We start from the raw sequence: 14,699 nt of genomic DNA, 5'->3' as shown, positions 1-14,699 counted from the left end.
AAGGGAAGTCTTGGGTGTAATTTTATGCTGCACAATGTTCTTGGACCCCCATGGGCAAACAAACAATTAATTCATAATTTAAAAATAGTGACTGGTGAGGACAAAACGGAGACTGATGGTTGTCATAAAAACAAAAGAAAGCAGTTATATGGGAGGGTAGGGATAAACATTTTTCTGGCTGACATGTTCATCAAGTGCTCCTATAGTCTTTCCATTCTTCCTAACTCTAGCAGTATCTCTTCCACCCATGCTTGCTATATGGCTCAAAGGAGTGAATGTGGGGCACTACTGCAGAACATTTTGAAATGCTGCTCAATTTATAACTATATCACATACCAAGGTAAACACTATAACTCACTAACCTGTTGCATTAGTACTGTTGCATTTTTCTCCTTCAGCCTAATTACTTTCAAGAAGCTCTGGAAGACATGAGTAAGGACATCTAGGCTTGGGTTACCAATAGAAAGCAAATGTAATTCCAACATGCAGATTTCTGGGTATATCAATTCTCCTTGAATTAGATGTTCAGCTAGGTCACTGGGAAAACTGGAAAATCCAAAGCATCTTTTCTCTCCCTTAATATGTTTCCCTGGAAGAGAATACACATGATGATCTTTAAAAAATCAGTAATTCAACTATTTGTTCTATCTTCCAATTTATTTGAACATCATAGCTCATTACTTCAACAGTGGAACTCTCTGCCTCAGAGTGTGGTGAAAGCTTCTTCTTTGGAAACTTTTAAACAGAAGCTGGATGACCAATTATTAGGGATACTTTGTGCTTTCCTGCATGGCAGGGAGTTGGACTAAATGGCCCATGAGGTCTCTTCCAAATCCATTATTCTATTACTCTATTATTCTACTTTGAAGCAGACAATCATCTTATGAGAAGATGAGCCTAGACAGAGAGCACAAATGTCAATTTTTTTCCCCTTTGGCAGGTGACACTTATAGTTTTTGCCCCAAAATAAGCTAAAAATCAAAACAGTTTTCAAATTTTCAGGGTGGATCGGTACTAGAGACAACTGTTTTATTATAAACTACTGTTCCGAAAGGGACTCTAGCTATGATGGTTGACCTCTGGGTTTGTGTCCTTCTCCTATTTTTAAATAAAGGTGGAGTGTGCTCCCCAATGCTTTTTGCCAGCAGGAATGAGCAGAGGCTGCTTAGGGATGAAAAGCTCTTTATCACAGATTTGAAGACTCATCATGAAAATCCTAACAAAATTAATATTCAAATCTGCTGAAAAAAGCCCCAGTCTTCTACTTCCATTAGCAAAGTCTACAGTTGGCCTTCACGGGTTTAATCTTTGTGGATTTGATTATCATGCTGCCCTCCACTATTTAATAGGGATTTCACTAATATCTTGAATATGTTCAGTTAAGTCAGGCTTAGTCAGTGGTAAAAATTTTGGTAAGTGAGAGGAAAACTGTTGGGGGGGGGGGGCGCTAAGTCTAGCCAAATACAGTACATGTTTGTTTTTTTTTGTTCACTCATTTGGAACAGTAAGAAGAGGATGAGAGAGGGGAGTGGGAGATGGAGGCAGGTGGTACATGGGTCTTTGAGGCAGACAGAGGAAGCAGGAAGGTGCTCTTATGGCATCAGCCTCGGTGGATGTGCACTTAACATGAGGTAAAACTTGTAAGTCCCTCTTAAGCCCTGGCCAAGGCCTTCACTCTAAAAGGAGTTACCACAGCCCCTTTTGGTAGCCCTTGCTGTTTTCCCACCACTGCCATCCTTCCTGGCCTGGCTCTCTCTTTCTCTCACTCCCTCCATCTACGTCAGAGACCCAAGACCTACTCACCCTCCCTCTTCCTACTCCAACATCCTATCCCTGAATGTGAGTATTCCCAGCTCTCAGCAATGCAAGGCTTTGCCACTGACTTAACTGAAGGAGGACACTGGTGTACCAAAGTCCCTATTAAAATGGCACAAGGCAGTAGTGGAGCTGGCAGCAATTAATCCAACGATCATAGAGGTGTGTTAAATATGGTTTGGTGGTGGAAAGCTAGTTATATTTATGGATTTTCTTCACTTTCCCAATGGTCCCACATCCCAACCCTTCTAAAACAAGATGGCGGACTATTATTTCAAATCCTATAACAGATCCTTCTTACATATTGGCAATACTACCCATTTATAAAATACAATTGCACATGTGCATCAATACTAAAGTAATAAAGATACGTTGTCTCAAGTATGAGCACCCAGTTCGGCCATAAAAAACAGTAAGAATACTCCTATTGTTATAAAAACAACTAATAGAGCTATTACCACTACCATAGAATGGGCTTTGCAATGACATAAAATGAAAAATTGCAACTTGCCTTCATCCTGGCTTTCACTTTCATCAGAATTACTTTCACTATCTGCATCATAACCTTCTTCTTCAGCAAAAAAATTAAAGCTGCAGCACTGTGACTCTTCTGCTTCTTCTGATATATCACCAGGCTGAGGTGCAAGTTCCTTTTCAGATTGATGTATCTATGGCATATATATTTCGGAATATTAAGATGATCAACCTAGGTTACCATCTACAGCAAACTCTGGACTTCATACAGTTTTGACAATGCTAAATATTAAGTAGTACGGACCTGATACCCCCATTCCAGCTCATCGAACCAGATATTTTATTCTCCTAATGTATGTAATTTAATGTTAATAGATTGATTTTTTTACCATCTTATTCTATTACTGCTTTACTCCTATGCAGAACAAAAGCAGGCTGGGCAAAATGAGAAAAATTCTGAACTTACAGTAAGTAGTATCAAGAAATTTGCATTCACCTTATTCATTAAAGATGCACAACAAAATGATAGGTGTTTGTTTAAATTTACTTTGGTCCACAATTCTTCAGCTTGTAACTAAGGATGAATCTTTTATTTCTAGGAAATTTTCATACAAGCATAATGACTCTCCATGTTTCAGATAAGAAGACAAGCAATAAAAACATTCATTTTAAAGTTATACCTTTTCTTTCTTTTCTTCAAAATGATCTGGGTCAGCAAAATTGGTTCCAAGTGCAACCCGAAGCAAAGAATCAAATAGAGGCTTCACCAAGCCACTTAACATAATTTTAGATTTTGTAAGTTGAACTCTCATTTCAGATAATATATCTTCAGCACAAACATTCTGTGTGAAAATATAAAAAATACCCACAGGTCTGTTTTGATAGTAAAAATGCTATTAAAAGCAAATATATTTTCTTCTCTGTTTGAATTCCTAATCCTCCTATATTTGGCAGAATCCAGAAGAAGTATATTTGTCAATGGTTATGCATTATTTTCATTAGACAGATTACCTTGATTATCTTTAGATAATCCTCTTCATTTCTTTTTTACTTACAGATCTTGGAATTATTTTGAAAAGTATCCCTTTAAGCATTACTCATTATCTATTCCCCACACCACGACATTAGCTCAGCGCATTAGATGGAATAATTACCAGTTATATTAATCTGCAAGAAATGTAATTGTTATGCTCTCAAAACTGTTTAGAGTAATATGTTGTAGGTAATATTAATAGTTCTAAAATTGTATTTCCCATTCCTGCACTTAGTATACAATCTTCCCTCCACATTTCTGGGTGCATACTTTACAGATTTAATTTTTCCCAGATTATTTGCTGCCATTTCTTCTACTGTTCTACATAATATTTAACTGAGACTTGTCCATCTTGAGTTTTGTTCAGTTATGTCAAATTTACTCAGCAGTCAAATCTTCGGTCGCTGGGAAAAAATCAAATTGGCAAGGTAGCTGGGCATGGCTATGAATATGTTCCCTTGGGAATGCATTCATTTGTGTGAGTGTTGGGCGCGGGGGAGGAAGAGGTTGGGACAGGGGAGGAAGAAAGCCACATGTGTATGTTCTCTCATGGATTCACTCCTTCACATTTATTTATCTATTTACTGTATTTTTACCCCGCTCTATCTCAACCCCAAAGTGGACTCAGAGCAGCTTCCAAATTGGCAATAATTCAATGCCGCATTAAAACATAAAAACGAACAAAATACAAAATACAGAGTGGATTAAAATCAAAACAATAACATATAAATACATTTAAAATAAACAGTTAAACACAAAGCACATATCCTGTCCCCTTGATCAGGTCATGTAAGTTGCTATAATTATATTATTTTACTTTGCTTAATAATGTGTTATTATGTTGCTATGTAATGTTTGTGTTGTTTTTATGATTGGAAACCGCCCTGAGTCCCATCTGGGAGATAGGGCGGTATATAAATAAATAATAATTATGATTATATTATTATTATTATAGCACATGGTCCCGAAATCATAATTCAAAGCTGATCCAATCATATTACATTAAACTTGTAGCTTCATATTGCACTGTAACTATTCTCCAAATGCTTGGTTCCATAGCCTAGTTTTAACTTTCTTTCAGAAGGACAGGAGGGAGGAAGCTGACTTAGTGTCGCTGGGAAGGGAGTTCCACAACCAAGGGCCCACCACTGAGAAGGCACTGTCTCTTGTTTTCACCAACTGCACCTGCGAAGGGGGTGGAACCGAGAGCTGCCTGACACAGCTAGAGGGTTTTATGTTCCATGTACGCCACTCTGGTGAGAAATCTGGCTGCTGCCCGTTGGACTTCTTGGAGCTTCTGAACAGTCTTCAAAGCAACCCCATGTAGAGTGTTGCAGTAGTCTATTTGAGATATAACAAGAGCATGGACAACTGTGGCCAAGTCTGGCTTCTCAAAGTATGGGCGCAGCTGGCGCACAAGTTTTAATTGTGCAAAAACTCCCCTGGCCTCCGCCAAGGATGAAGGGGATGGGACAGGGAGTGGGGGGAAACAAGGGGTGTGTGCATTCCAACCAATTTTAATATGCCCTTCTGTGTTGATATATACTTGAGTGAATGAGTAAGGGGCCACACTTGTGGCCATGCTCAGCCACAACAGCAGTGCAGATATATTTTTAGTGTGCTAAATAGTTTGCAGGGAAGACTATAGATGGTGTTTTTGGTTTTTTTTACTTTTGCAGGGTCCTATGCACCTAATCCATGCAAAAGTGGAAGGCCAGTTGTACTGTCCAAATCTTTGCTTGGAAAAATAACTCTATAAAAGAGAATACCAAGATGCCATGACATGTTAACTAGTTTATTAATTGGCTATTTTTGTTATATTCTTTTAAGCCAAGCACTGTGCCTAGACCTCTCTATAAAAATGCATTCCAAATACTGTTTTTATGTGTTTTTTAATTGCTGAAACAGTTTTCTTCATGACATTGTCATTACACAATCCTTAAAACGCAAATATGCAAGTGCTGTTAGCTATATCTTTGTAATTTCATTAAAATTTCTTTGTAAGTTCAGTTTGCTATAAAAGAAGGGAAATGTCATTTTAAAATCTAAAAGAGACATATTGGTTCCCACCTATAAAACAACTTTAAACTGACACTGTACATTCATCTGTTAATCACACATTACCTGGAGAAGACATTCTGTTTCTGCCTTCTGTTGGAAATTATTTGTACTGTGTAAACAAATTGCTAATAGAGCTTCCAAAAGTCTTATCCCGTGTAGCCACCACTCACTATCTTGAATTATAGCTATTTTTGATTCTGTTGAGCCTTCAGATGATGTTTGTTCTGTAACTGGTTGCTCACAGGAAAGCCATTCATGGTGCTCTATGCTGTCAAGATTTTCATCAAGGCTATCATGGTCTGTAGAAGCTCTCTCATTACTGAGGATCAACCGTGATGAGCCACTCTGTTCACGTTGTTCCTTTATTTCATTTATTGCAAGTTTCTGAATGATCATGGCTATTAAGCGATGACACACTTCAAAGCCACCAAGCCTGTGGAACTGTCTCTGGAAAATCGAGCTGCATAAATAGAGCCAGTGACACATTGACCAAATGTCTGCTGCCCTGTGAATGTGTTCCAAGGAAGGTAAAGACAGATTTTCTGGCGACAGACAAGGCAGCCTGTGACTCAAGGGTTCACTAGCTGTACTGTCATAACCTGAAGTATCTTCAGAATCATTAGCTGAATCTCGATCAGCATCTGCTTCTTTACTGATGCATAAAAAAGCAACACAGAGAAATATGTTTATCATGTTGATGTGAACATCTTGACTTGCTGATTTCTTCTTCTTGGGACAGTCCTCTTTGAGTCCAGCATAAAATTTGCTTAGACTTTGAGGTGTATCTGAAGTTTCTTGCTGCTGATGAACAAAAATATCAAGGTCTAACGCAGATCTCCTTTGCTCATGATCTAAGCCATCTAGGTCTGGCATCAACTGCTCTGTCTGCTGGTCTCCAAGGCAAAATATTAATGTTTCAAATACCTTCAAAGAATAACTTCTTGCACAGTCCAAATAATTTAATTCAGTCATTTGATTTACTCCATTGCAGCTTAAGAATAATTCTCGTATTATTCTGTGGAGGAAGGCAAATATTAAATTATCAAGGCAATGAAACAAGGACAAAAATAAAACTGTACCATTTTGTTGTTTCCTTTAAGATACTTAAACCACAAAACGTAAGAAAATTTGGTGTAATGAAACACATTTTAAAATTTAAGGCGTAGACTTAAGTCAACTAAAGTTTACACTATATATCTCTTTTTCTAAATTAGACTCAAAGGTACTACATTACAAGATCCCTTTGCATAGTGATTTAACAGTAACCCAATTTATCAGTAGCCATCAGCTACTGATCTCTGGGGTGTTTCCAGGGAAAAAAAGGGATAAATGCAACCAATTATTTAAAAAACATGGTATTAACCCTTGGCATGCTTGAAGTAAATGCCCGAGGTCTCTTGCATCAAATGGCTTAAGAAATACAATCCAGTGAACAAGATACCAATACATATTTGAATTAAATTTGACTTTCTAAATAAAAACACCGGAAAAGCTTTTTCTTGAAATGTTGAAATGTTTAGAATAGTCTTCTGTCTCTTTCGTTTCTTAGAATATTGTTGTTATTGTGTGTCAAGTCTGACTTACAGCAAGTCTAAGGTTTTCTTGACAGAATTTTGTTCTGAAGGGGTTTCCCCTTTCCTCCTCTGAGGCTGAGAAAGTATGATCTGCCCAAATTCGCCCAATACATTTCCATTGTGAAGCACGGATTTGAACTCAAGTCTCCCAGTGTCATAGTGCAACAGCCAGACCTTTAACTAAATCAGTAATATGTCACATTATTTAATTTAATATTTTGAAATTAAAGCTAAAGTCAACATACCTGGATTTAAAGAGTGCTGGCAGCGTCTGCAAATAGATTTCAAGCACTTCTTGAGGCAAACATTTTTTGGGGAAGCTACCTGTCTGATCAAAAGTTGTAACAGCATCTTGTTGTTGAGCAAGATGAGCTAGCTCAACACCTCTCTGGAGGACTGGGCTGAATATATAGTTGTACAGTTTCCACTGAATAACCTCATTGCCTTTTTGGATCAAATTACACACATGACTAGCTAACTGCATAGAACGCAGCTTGTCTTCTTCTTGGAAGACAACATTCTGATATGCCTCCAAGCCATCCCACTTCTGCAACATATCTTCAGATCCTCTGCTAGGCAAAATTCCTTGAAATCTGTAAGGAGCTGAAGAGCTTGGAACTGAAACAACTTCAGTAGCATTGCCATGAAGAACCTCATCCAGTTCAGCAAGCTGGTCCCCATCAATAGTACAAATGTTGCAGGAGGCCTGAGTCAGTGTCTGAGAAACCTGCGCTCCTCCCAATTGGTCCAATATAAACTTATTAAGGATGCTTAATATATGTGGCTGAAAATTTTTTAACCCTTGGGATTTGAAAGAGTGAAGCAAGGGATTAATTACAGATCTGGGGTCCATACAACAACATATGCCCACATTATGGATGCCGGATAAAATCTGGAAACATGTGCTGCCAAGAGAAAGCTGCTCCAAGAGTCGCAAACATTGGTGAGCACAGACAGCAATGCAGCAACACCGGTCAGGATACTGAACTTCCCCATCAGCTGTTTCCTCAAATGGGCTCTTAGAGACTTGATTTTTAAAAGTAGAAACTGGTAATCCTGAGAGGTCTCTGTGGTGATGCATAAAGTTAGAGTACTCACATCGCCTGTGTCGTTTTCTCGTACAGACAGACTGATGAAGTTGTTCTGACTTCACTTTCTTTACAGTGCTAATTATTTTCATAATGCTATTAATGAGTGCTTTGAGATATTCTGGCGCCTCCGCATTTATCTTAGTATCTCTTGCAACTAGACATTCCATTTGGAGTACAGTAGCTTCAAACAATTTAAATCCCTGATGTTGTATGAATTCATGAACTAGATCCATAGCTTGACTAAAATAAATTGGATTGGATGCTGCACTTTGAAGGCAACAGATCAGGATTTGCAGAACTCCTTCTATAAACTCAGGCAAAAGGAGGGCCTTGTGGTGATACTTTGAGAAAACAAAGTCATCTTGAATATCCTTCTGCAATGTTTCCTGTTGTTGTGAAGTAAAAGGATTGTGTGTTTTGTCCAGTAAATATTTGGTTACTAATGCGGCTTTAAGTAAATCAGTAATATTTTTTCTCAAATTGACTGGCATTGAGTCGGCACTGATAACATCCACTGCCATAAGATGCAACACTGTCCTAAAGAGCATCCGCTGAACCAGAGCAACTGGTTCTTCTGTCCAACTTGAGGAAACAACCTCATTTTCAGCAGCACTACTTGGACTGTAACACTCTCCAAGTTTTGACAACAATTCTGTTAACGTGGACACAACGTTTGCTGCCAATGCAGATTTATGGTTCAAAGCAATATCAAACTTACACACTTTTTCCAGCAATGACAGTAAGACAAGACATAAATCAAAGGGAGAATTGTCTAGGCAGCTGGCAGATGCTGCAGCTTGCTCATCAGACACCTGAGAACTGATTTCTGGAACTGGAATGATTGGTTTGGACTCATCAGTATTGTCCACATGTATATTGCAACTCTGGGCATCTTCAGCTTCTAGAAAGTGACATCTACCTGCTACATACTGTTCCTTAGGTGAATTTGTTAAAAAAGGCTGCAGGATTTGTGACCTCCTAGGCTTCATCATTACAGAAGACTTCTCATCTGAATTGCCATCTGAATCAGAAGTGGACATCTGGGATTTCCTTGCCTCCCTCACAGAATAGCGATGGGTGGTTTTGCGCTGACGTCGATTTTTCCAGGAAGCAGAATTCCATTTTCCCAGTGATTGAGCAGACAGATGAGCATTTTCTTCTATGTTTTCTTTTTCCTGAGTAGATTTGAGAGAACCAGGAGTTGTCTCTTTGGTCAAGCATATATCAACAGAGAAGGGCAGATTAAAATCTGTTGGAAGACAAAAATTGCAATTAAATCATTTAATTGAATTAGAAACCTTACAGTCAGCTCAAATAAAATTCAAAAATTGCTAATACAGTATATGCATTTTAAACATTTTAAGTATTTTGAATGTTAAAAGGTATTTTAACTAATTTTTATATTTAATCCTATTTTAATATTTAGATGCTAGATACTTTGAATTGCATTTTTAAAATTGTTGTGAGCCACTCTGTGTCTCAATTACAGAAATCAAAGCAAGACACAAATTGGTATTTAGGACTCTAACTTCCAGAAGATGTAGCCAGCTTGTCCAATGGTCAGCTATTCTGGGAGCATGATGGGAGTTGCACTCCACCCTCATCCAAAGAGCTCTGTGAACTCTACCAACAATGGATCTGGATCAAACCTGGCACATATAACCATCATTACCAAATATTGGCAGGGTTGGTGGAAGGAGAAATGACACAGAATGATGTGAGTTGACCCCCACCCTCCTCCAGAGAGACCTGTGAACTCTAGCAACAGTGTGCCTGGACCAAACTTGGCACGCATACTCACCATGCCCAAATTCAAATACTGCCAGGGTTGGGGGGGGGAGGTCAATGACAGAACATGATAGGAGTTGCTCTCCATCCTCATCCAGAAAGCCCTGTGAATCCTACCAATAGTTGATCTAGACAAAACTTGGCACACATACCTACCATGACGAACTTAAAATACTGGAGGGGTTTGAGGGCAATGACAGATGATGATAATGGGAGTTTTAGTTTACCCACATCTTACAAAATTTTTATTGGGTCCATTCATAAAATCCAAATCCAACTATGAATATTTCTAATGCTTATTCTTCAAAACTTCTAACATAGGCATCGACAGGTACCTAAGCTAGTAAATATATAACAATAACAACAGCCATGATGAAAGTAATGTACAGTAATGTGTGGTTCAGAGTAAGCATCAGACTCACATAGCTTTATCTAACATATACGGTATCTTTGAAAAATGTAAAATAACTGAAGGAAGTAATGCATTAAAGTATATATTTTAATTCCAAAGGGTCTTCTTAAACAAAATACATTCATTTTATTTAGGAGAATGTATGAAGACAAAGACCCCGAATTAGAGGTAAAGTTGTATGCAATGGCAACACCCTCAGTGAAAGTATGGTTAAATTCCAAAGTATATATGATATATTGGCTTTGGCAGGGGGAGTCAACAATCCTGTCATCCTGGTCTGATAATTTCCTACTAAAAGTTGGTTGAGTATGGAATCCCCTTAAGATGATATTTCCCAGATATCTGAGTATCTGAAGAATTCCTGAAAATTCTAGGGAATTTTTTGCCTGGCCTTTTAGTCAGGACCATGGTCTTACAATGGAAAGGGTCATTGATATAGTTGTTTCCAAATGTTCACGCTAGATTATGGGACCCATAATTATTCTTGGTTTACAAAAAAAAGTAAAAAGAACTAAACAATAGCTTTGAGTGCAGCTGGCATGGAAACTGGAAGGAATGCAACAGATTATTACCAAGTACTTTTCCTTGCTCCTATAGCGATGCACAAAGTTTGCAAGGATCATACTACTTCAACATGCTGCACAGCAAGATTACATGCGTGCTGAGGAATCTGTCCCAAAAAGACAGGAGCAGTAGCCTTAGTAAGTTATTGTGACAAATTTTGCTGCTGACATTGAAAATAAAATTCATTCCCTCAAAATGTGATGTCACAGTTGTAACAGTTTTGTAGTGGGGCAGGATCAGTTTCTGTTGTTGTGTCTTGATAATCTGGACATAACACTTAAATCAGTTTATCCCACTATCTTGTTCTTTGTCCATTTTTACTGATGACATCTGTGATCCCATGATATAGGACAAATGAACAAATATTAACAAAGTATATGAAGAGTACCTACCTATTGCCTTTTCTTCTTCTACAGGTATTTTCCAAACGAGTGGCAGAAGGGACAAGAGAAGAGTAAGGAGATCTTCTCGACAGGTCAGCTCCTAATTAGGAAATCAAGACTTTCTTATAAATCATATTTTTGTGGTAATTTAAGTACTGTTGTCAACCAAAGATCAAAAAACAAAGTTGAGCTAAAGCATTTCAGCTTTCATACAAATTCCTGTCCAACACTCCTCTACATATTTCTATGCAGGGCACAGAAATAAGCATTTTTTTCACCCCTGTGCTCTCATATTGTAAAGTGAACCAGTTTGTAAAAACATCTTTCTAATTTTTAAAATACTTCCTATTTTCTTCAATATTGTGTTCTATATCCGTCTATTCTTCTTTATGCTAGTTTATCCAAATGTTAGTAAAATTTCCCAAAAGTGAATTCTTTTCAGTTTATAATTTATTCTTTATTCTATTCTGTTCATAATATTTTGTAACAGAAATTATCTAAGTAAATGCTCCTGCTTCACAGGTTTTATGTACAAGATCTCTTGAAAAGTAAATAGAATTAATAAAGGCAGAATGATCCTAATCAATAGGAATGTAATGAACACTACAGGACCTGGTTGCAGGTGGCAATTTTGGCTCCTTTCTTATCACATTGGTATAACAAGTCTCAGAAAAAAGACTTGACTTGCAAAATTTGAACCACTTGGAAACACCCAATAGAAAAATATATGAAAGAAGAATAAAGGGAGCATCCCGACTTAGACTTCTTTTCTCTCTATCTGTCCTATCTGAAGCTGGTAATCTGGTGAAAGAACCTTCTCTTCTACTTCTCAAATCACTGAATGGAACCATAAATACAACTGAAGACACACAACTTTCCACAGCACTCAAAGCAGTTTGAATCCAAAATTCCTTCTAAGATCATTATGTAATTTCATACAAATGGATGAAATTCAAACCAAATTATAGACAGAAAATGAGCTGAAATGTATGAAGAATAAATTACCTGATCAATAATGGAATTGAGTTTAGTAAGCAAAATGAATCCACGTCCTTTGACAAGGTATTGCCCAAGTGCTGCTATGTGTGTTTTCTCCTCTTCCTCCTCCCTGGCTTCCACCCTTTGGTCCACTGCATTGCAAAGATGGCTGACATCTGACAAAAATTCACGTGCCAGTGAGTTACTAGCATTGCTCATGTTTGAGCTAGTGGAATAAAAATTGAGAAAAAATGAAAGTTAGTCAATTTCAAACCGTTTAGTTTTCAACCTGAATGTGACATGAAGAAAACTGAAGAAACTTGACTGAAAGTTTTGATATATATTACAATAGGCATGGGCGATCAATAAAAAATCGTTCAAAAGTACTTACAAAACTGGGGGGATCTGGAGCTTCGTTTCTAAAGTGTTTCTAAAGTATACTTGGTAAAAAAACCCTTTTTACTATAACAAGGCTAACAAAAATGTGTTACTATTTTTCTACAGTAATTACACATGCACATAAATGCAAATTATTACCAGTGGGTAAACTTCAGGGGCTCCTATCCCTCTCATTTTTAAAGCTATTGGGGTAAAACGTGCTACTATGATAGAACACATTTACCATTCTTTGCCCATTAAGTTTCATAACCTTTTGCTTATCCACGGATTTTTGGCAAATTTTCAAAGTGTTTATAAACAACATTAAAAAAAACTACAAGAGCTATCAACTTCAATTTTATATACAATGCACAAGATAACCAAAGCATCAATCCCCAGAAGTTTCAGAAATAGCCATGCACTACAGATTTTGGGGGATTTTTAAAAGTTTAGATCAAAACAATTTATCCTCCAAAAAGTGACAACAGCAATCCTCTTGAATGTTCATCTGTCTTTATGACACACAACCACATAACTTCAACTTAGTACACATGTATACTATGACTTACTTAAGTCCTCTTTGCAGATTCAATAATTTTATTTATTACTAGCTGTGCCCAGCTACGCGTTGCTGTGGCTTATGGGAATCATTTTTTGGTCAGGTGGAATAGCAGTGAATAGCCTTGCAGCCTCAAAGCCTGGCTGTTTTCTGGAGTAGCTGGAGTAGCACCCTCAATCAAAGAGGGTTCAATTAAAGTCTGGCTACTTTCTTTGTAGGGGAATCATTATTTGGCCAGCTTGAATTGCACTGAATAGTTTTGCAGTTTGCATGCCTGGCTGCTTTCTACATAGGGCATCCTTGCTAGGCCAGGTTGAATGGGACGGAGTAGCCTCGTGGCTTCAAAGCCTGGGGGTTTTCTACCTAGGGGAAATCTTGGTTGGACAGGTTGAATATAACTGAATAGCCTTGCTGCTTGCAATCCTGGCCGCTTTCTACCTTGCGGAATCCTTGGTTGGTCAGGTTGAATAGCAATGAATAGTCTCAGTGTGGCAGGTATGAATGTTGCAATTAGCAACCTTGATTAGCATTTAATGGCCTTGCAGCTTCAAAGCCTGGCTGCTTCCTGCCTGGGGGAATCCTTTGTTGGGAGGTGTTAGCTGGCCCTGATTGTTTCCTTTCTAGAATTCCCAATTTCCCTGCTTTCAGAGTATTGCTCTTTATTTACTGTCCTGGTTTTAGAGATTATATTGTTCTGTATTATTATACCACAGTAATTATTGCATATTATATTTATAATCTTATATTATCTGCTTAGAACTGGATTATATGAGGCCATATACTGATAATCTGTATTTTATAGGCAGTGTGGATCAGGCCTAAGTGCACTCTGCCTGTGCCCTGGGCTCCCTTTTGTTGTGACTTAGCTGGAACCTCAGATTGACTCTGATGGGGATTATGGGATTCAGATTCAAAATCAGGTTCAAGATGTTCCTGTTGTAGAAGATGAGGAACAGGGAGTTTTTCCCACAGCAGGGGATAATGTTGATGATACTGAAACTAGCCAGGTGCAAATTGACTTGGAAAAGGAGGATAGTTCTCAGTCTGATAGCAAGCTGGCTGACTCTAACAAGCAGGCTGACCTTGATGAAGCAGGCGCTTTGGATCGAGCTGACCGTTTGGAATTCAGGGTTCGGAGGAGTGTGAGACTAGCAAACAAGGAGGAGGTCAGAGGCCAAAGAAATGATTTCATGTCTTGCAAAGGGTATTAAAGTAATGTGTTTGGAGACAAACCTTTGTCAAAGCAACTTTCGTTCTACCAAGAAGCAAGCTCTCGTTTTCCTGGATTATCTTGAAGCCTATGTGTTCAAGTTCTTGAGACTTTGTCATGCTCTATTGGGACTTTGTTTATTCCTTGTGTTTCTGGAATTATTCTCTATGGGTTTATTTTGCAACGATCTTCTGGAACTTTACTTTTGCGTTTAAATAACTTTTTATCTTCTATTTTCTAATAAACTGAAAAGACTTCAACCTGTGTGCAGTTTGGTGTATATAGCAAGGTGAAACTATTCTGAGGTGCGATACCTTTTGGCTGAGGTAGTTGCTAGGATACGAAGGGGGTGGGGCCTAAAGGCAGTCGGGGGGGGGGG

General features: G+C 38.1%; 1 protein-coding gene across 6 annotated transcripts in view; it reads right to left on the bottom strand.

The window, feature by feature from the left end:
• lyst (lysosomal trafficking regulator) overlaps positions 1–14,699 on the bottom strand; it is a 128,164-nt gene that overhangs the window by 94,859 nt on the left and 18,606 nt on the right. For all 6 annotated transcript variants that reach the window (XM_062975305.1, XM_062975314.1, XM_062975317.1 and 3 more), the window contains 7 exons: positions 12,201–12,399; positions 11,205–11,295; positions 7,203–9,297; positions 5,447–6,398; positions 2,970–3,131; positions 2,327–2,483; positions 363–589 (listed from right to left, as the gene is read on the bottom strand). In XM_062975305.1, coding sequence (XP_062831375.1) covers positions 363–589; positions 2,327–2,483; positions 2,970–3,131; positions 5,447–6,398; positions 7,203–9,297; positions 11,205–11,295; positions 12,201–12,392 — 3,876 coding nt within the window. In that variant the 5' untranslated portion in view covers positions 12,393–12,399. The remainder of the gene's footprint in view (positions 1–362; positions 590–2,326; positions 2,484–2,969; positions 3,132–5,446; positions 6,399–7,202; positions 9,298–11,204; positions 11,296–12,200; positions 12,400–14,699) is intronic.

This window comes from Anolis carolinensis, chromosome 1 (assembly GCF_035594765.1).
Source record: "Anolis carolinensis isolate JA03-04 chromosome 1, rAnoCar3.1.pri, whole genome shotgun sequence".
Taxonomy (NCBI): Eukaryota; Metazoa; Chordata; class Lepidosauria; order Squamata; family Dactyloidae; genus Anolis; species Anolis carolinensis.
Note: the sequence above shows the minus strand (reverse complement) of the source record. Positions and strands in the feature narration are given on the sequence as shown.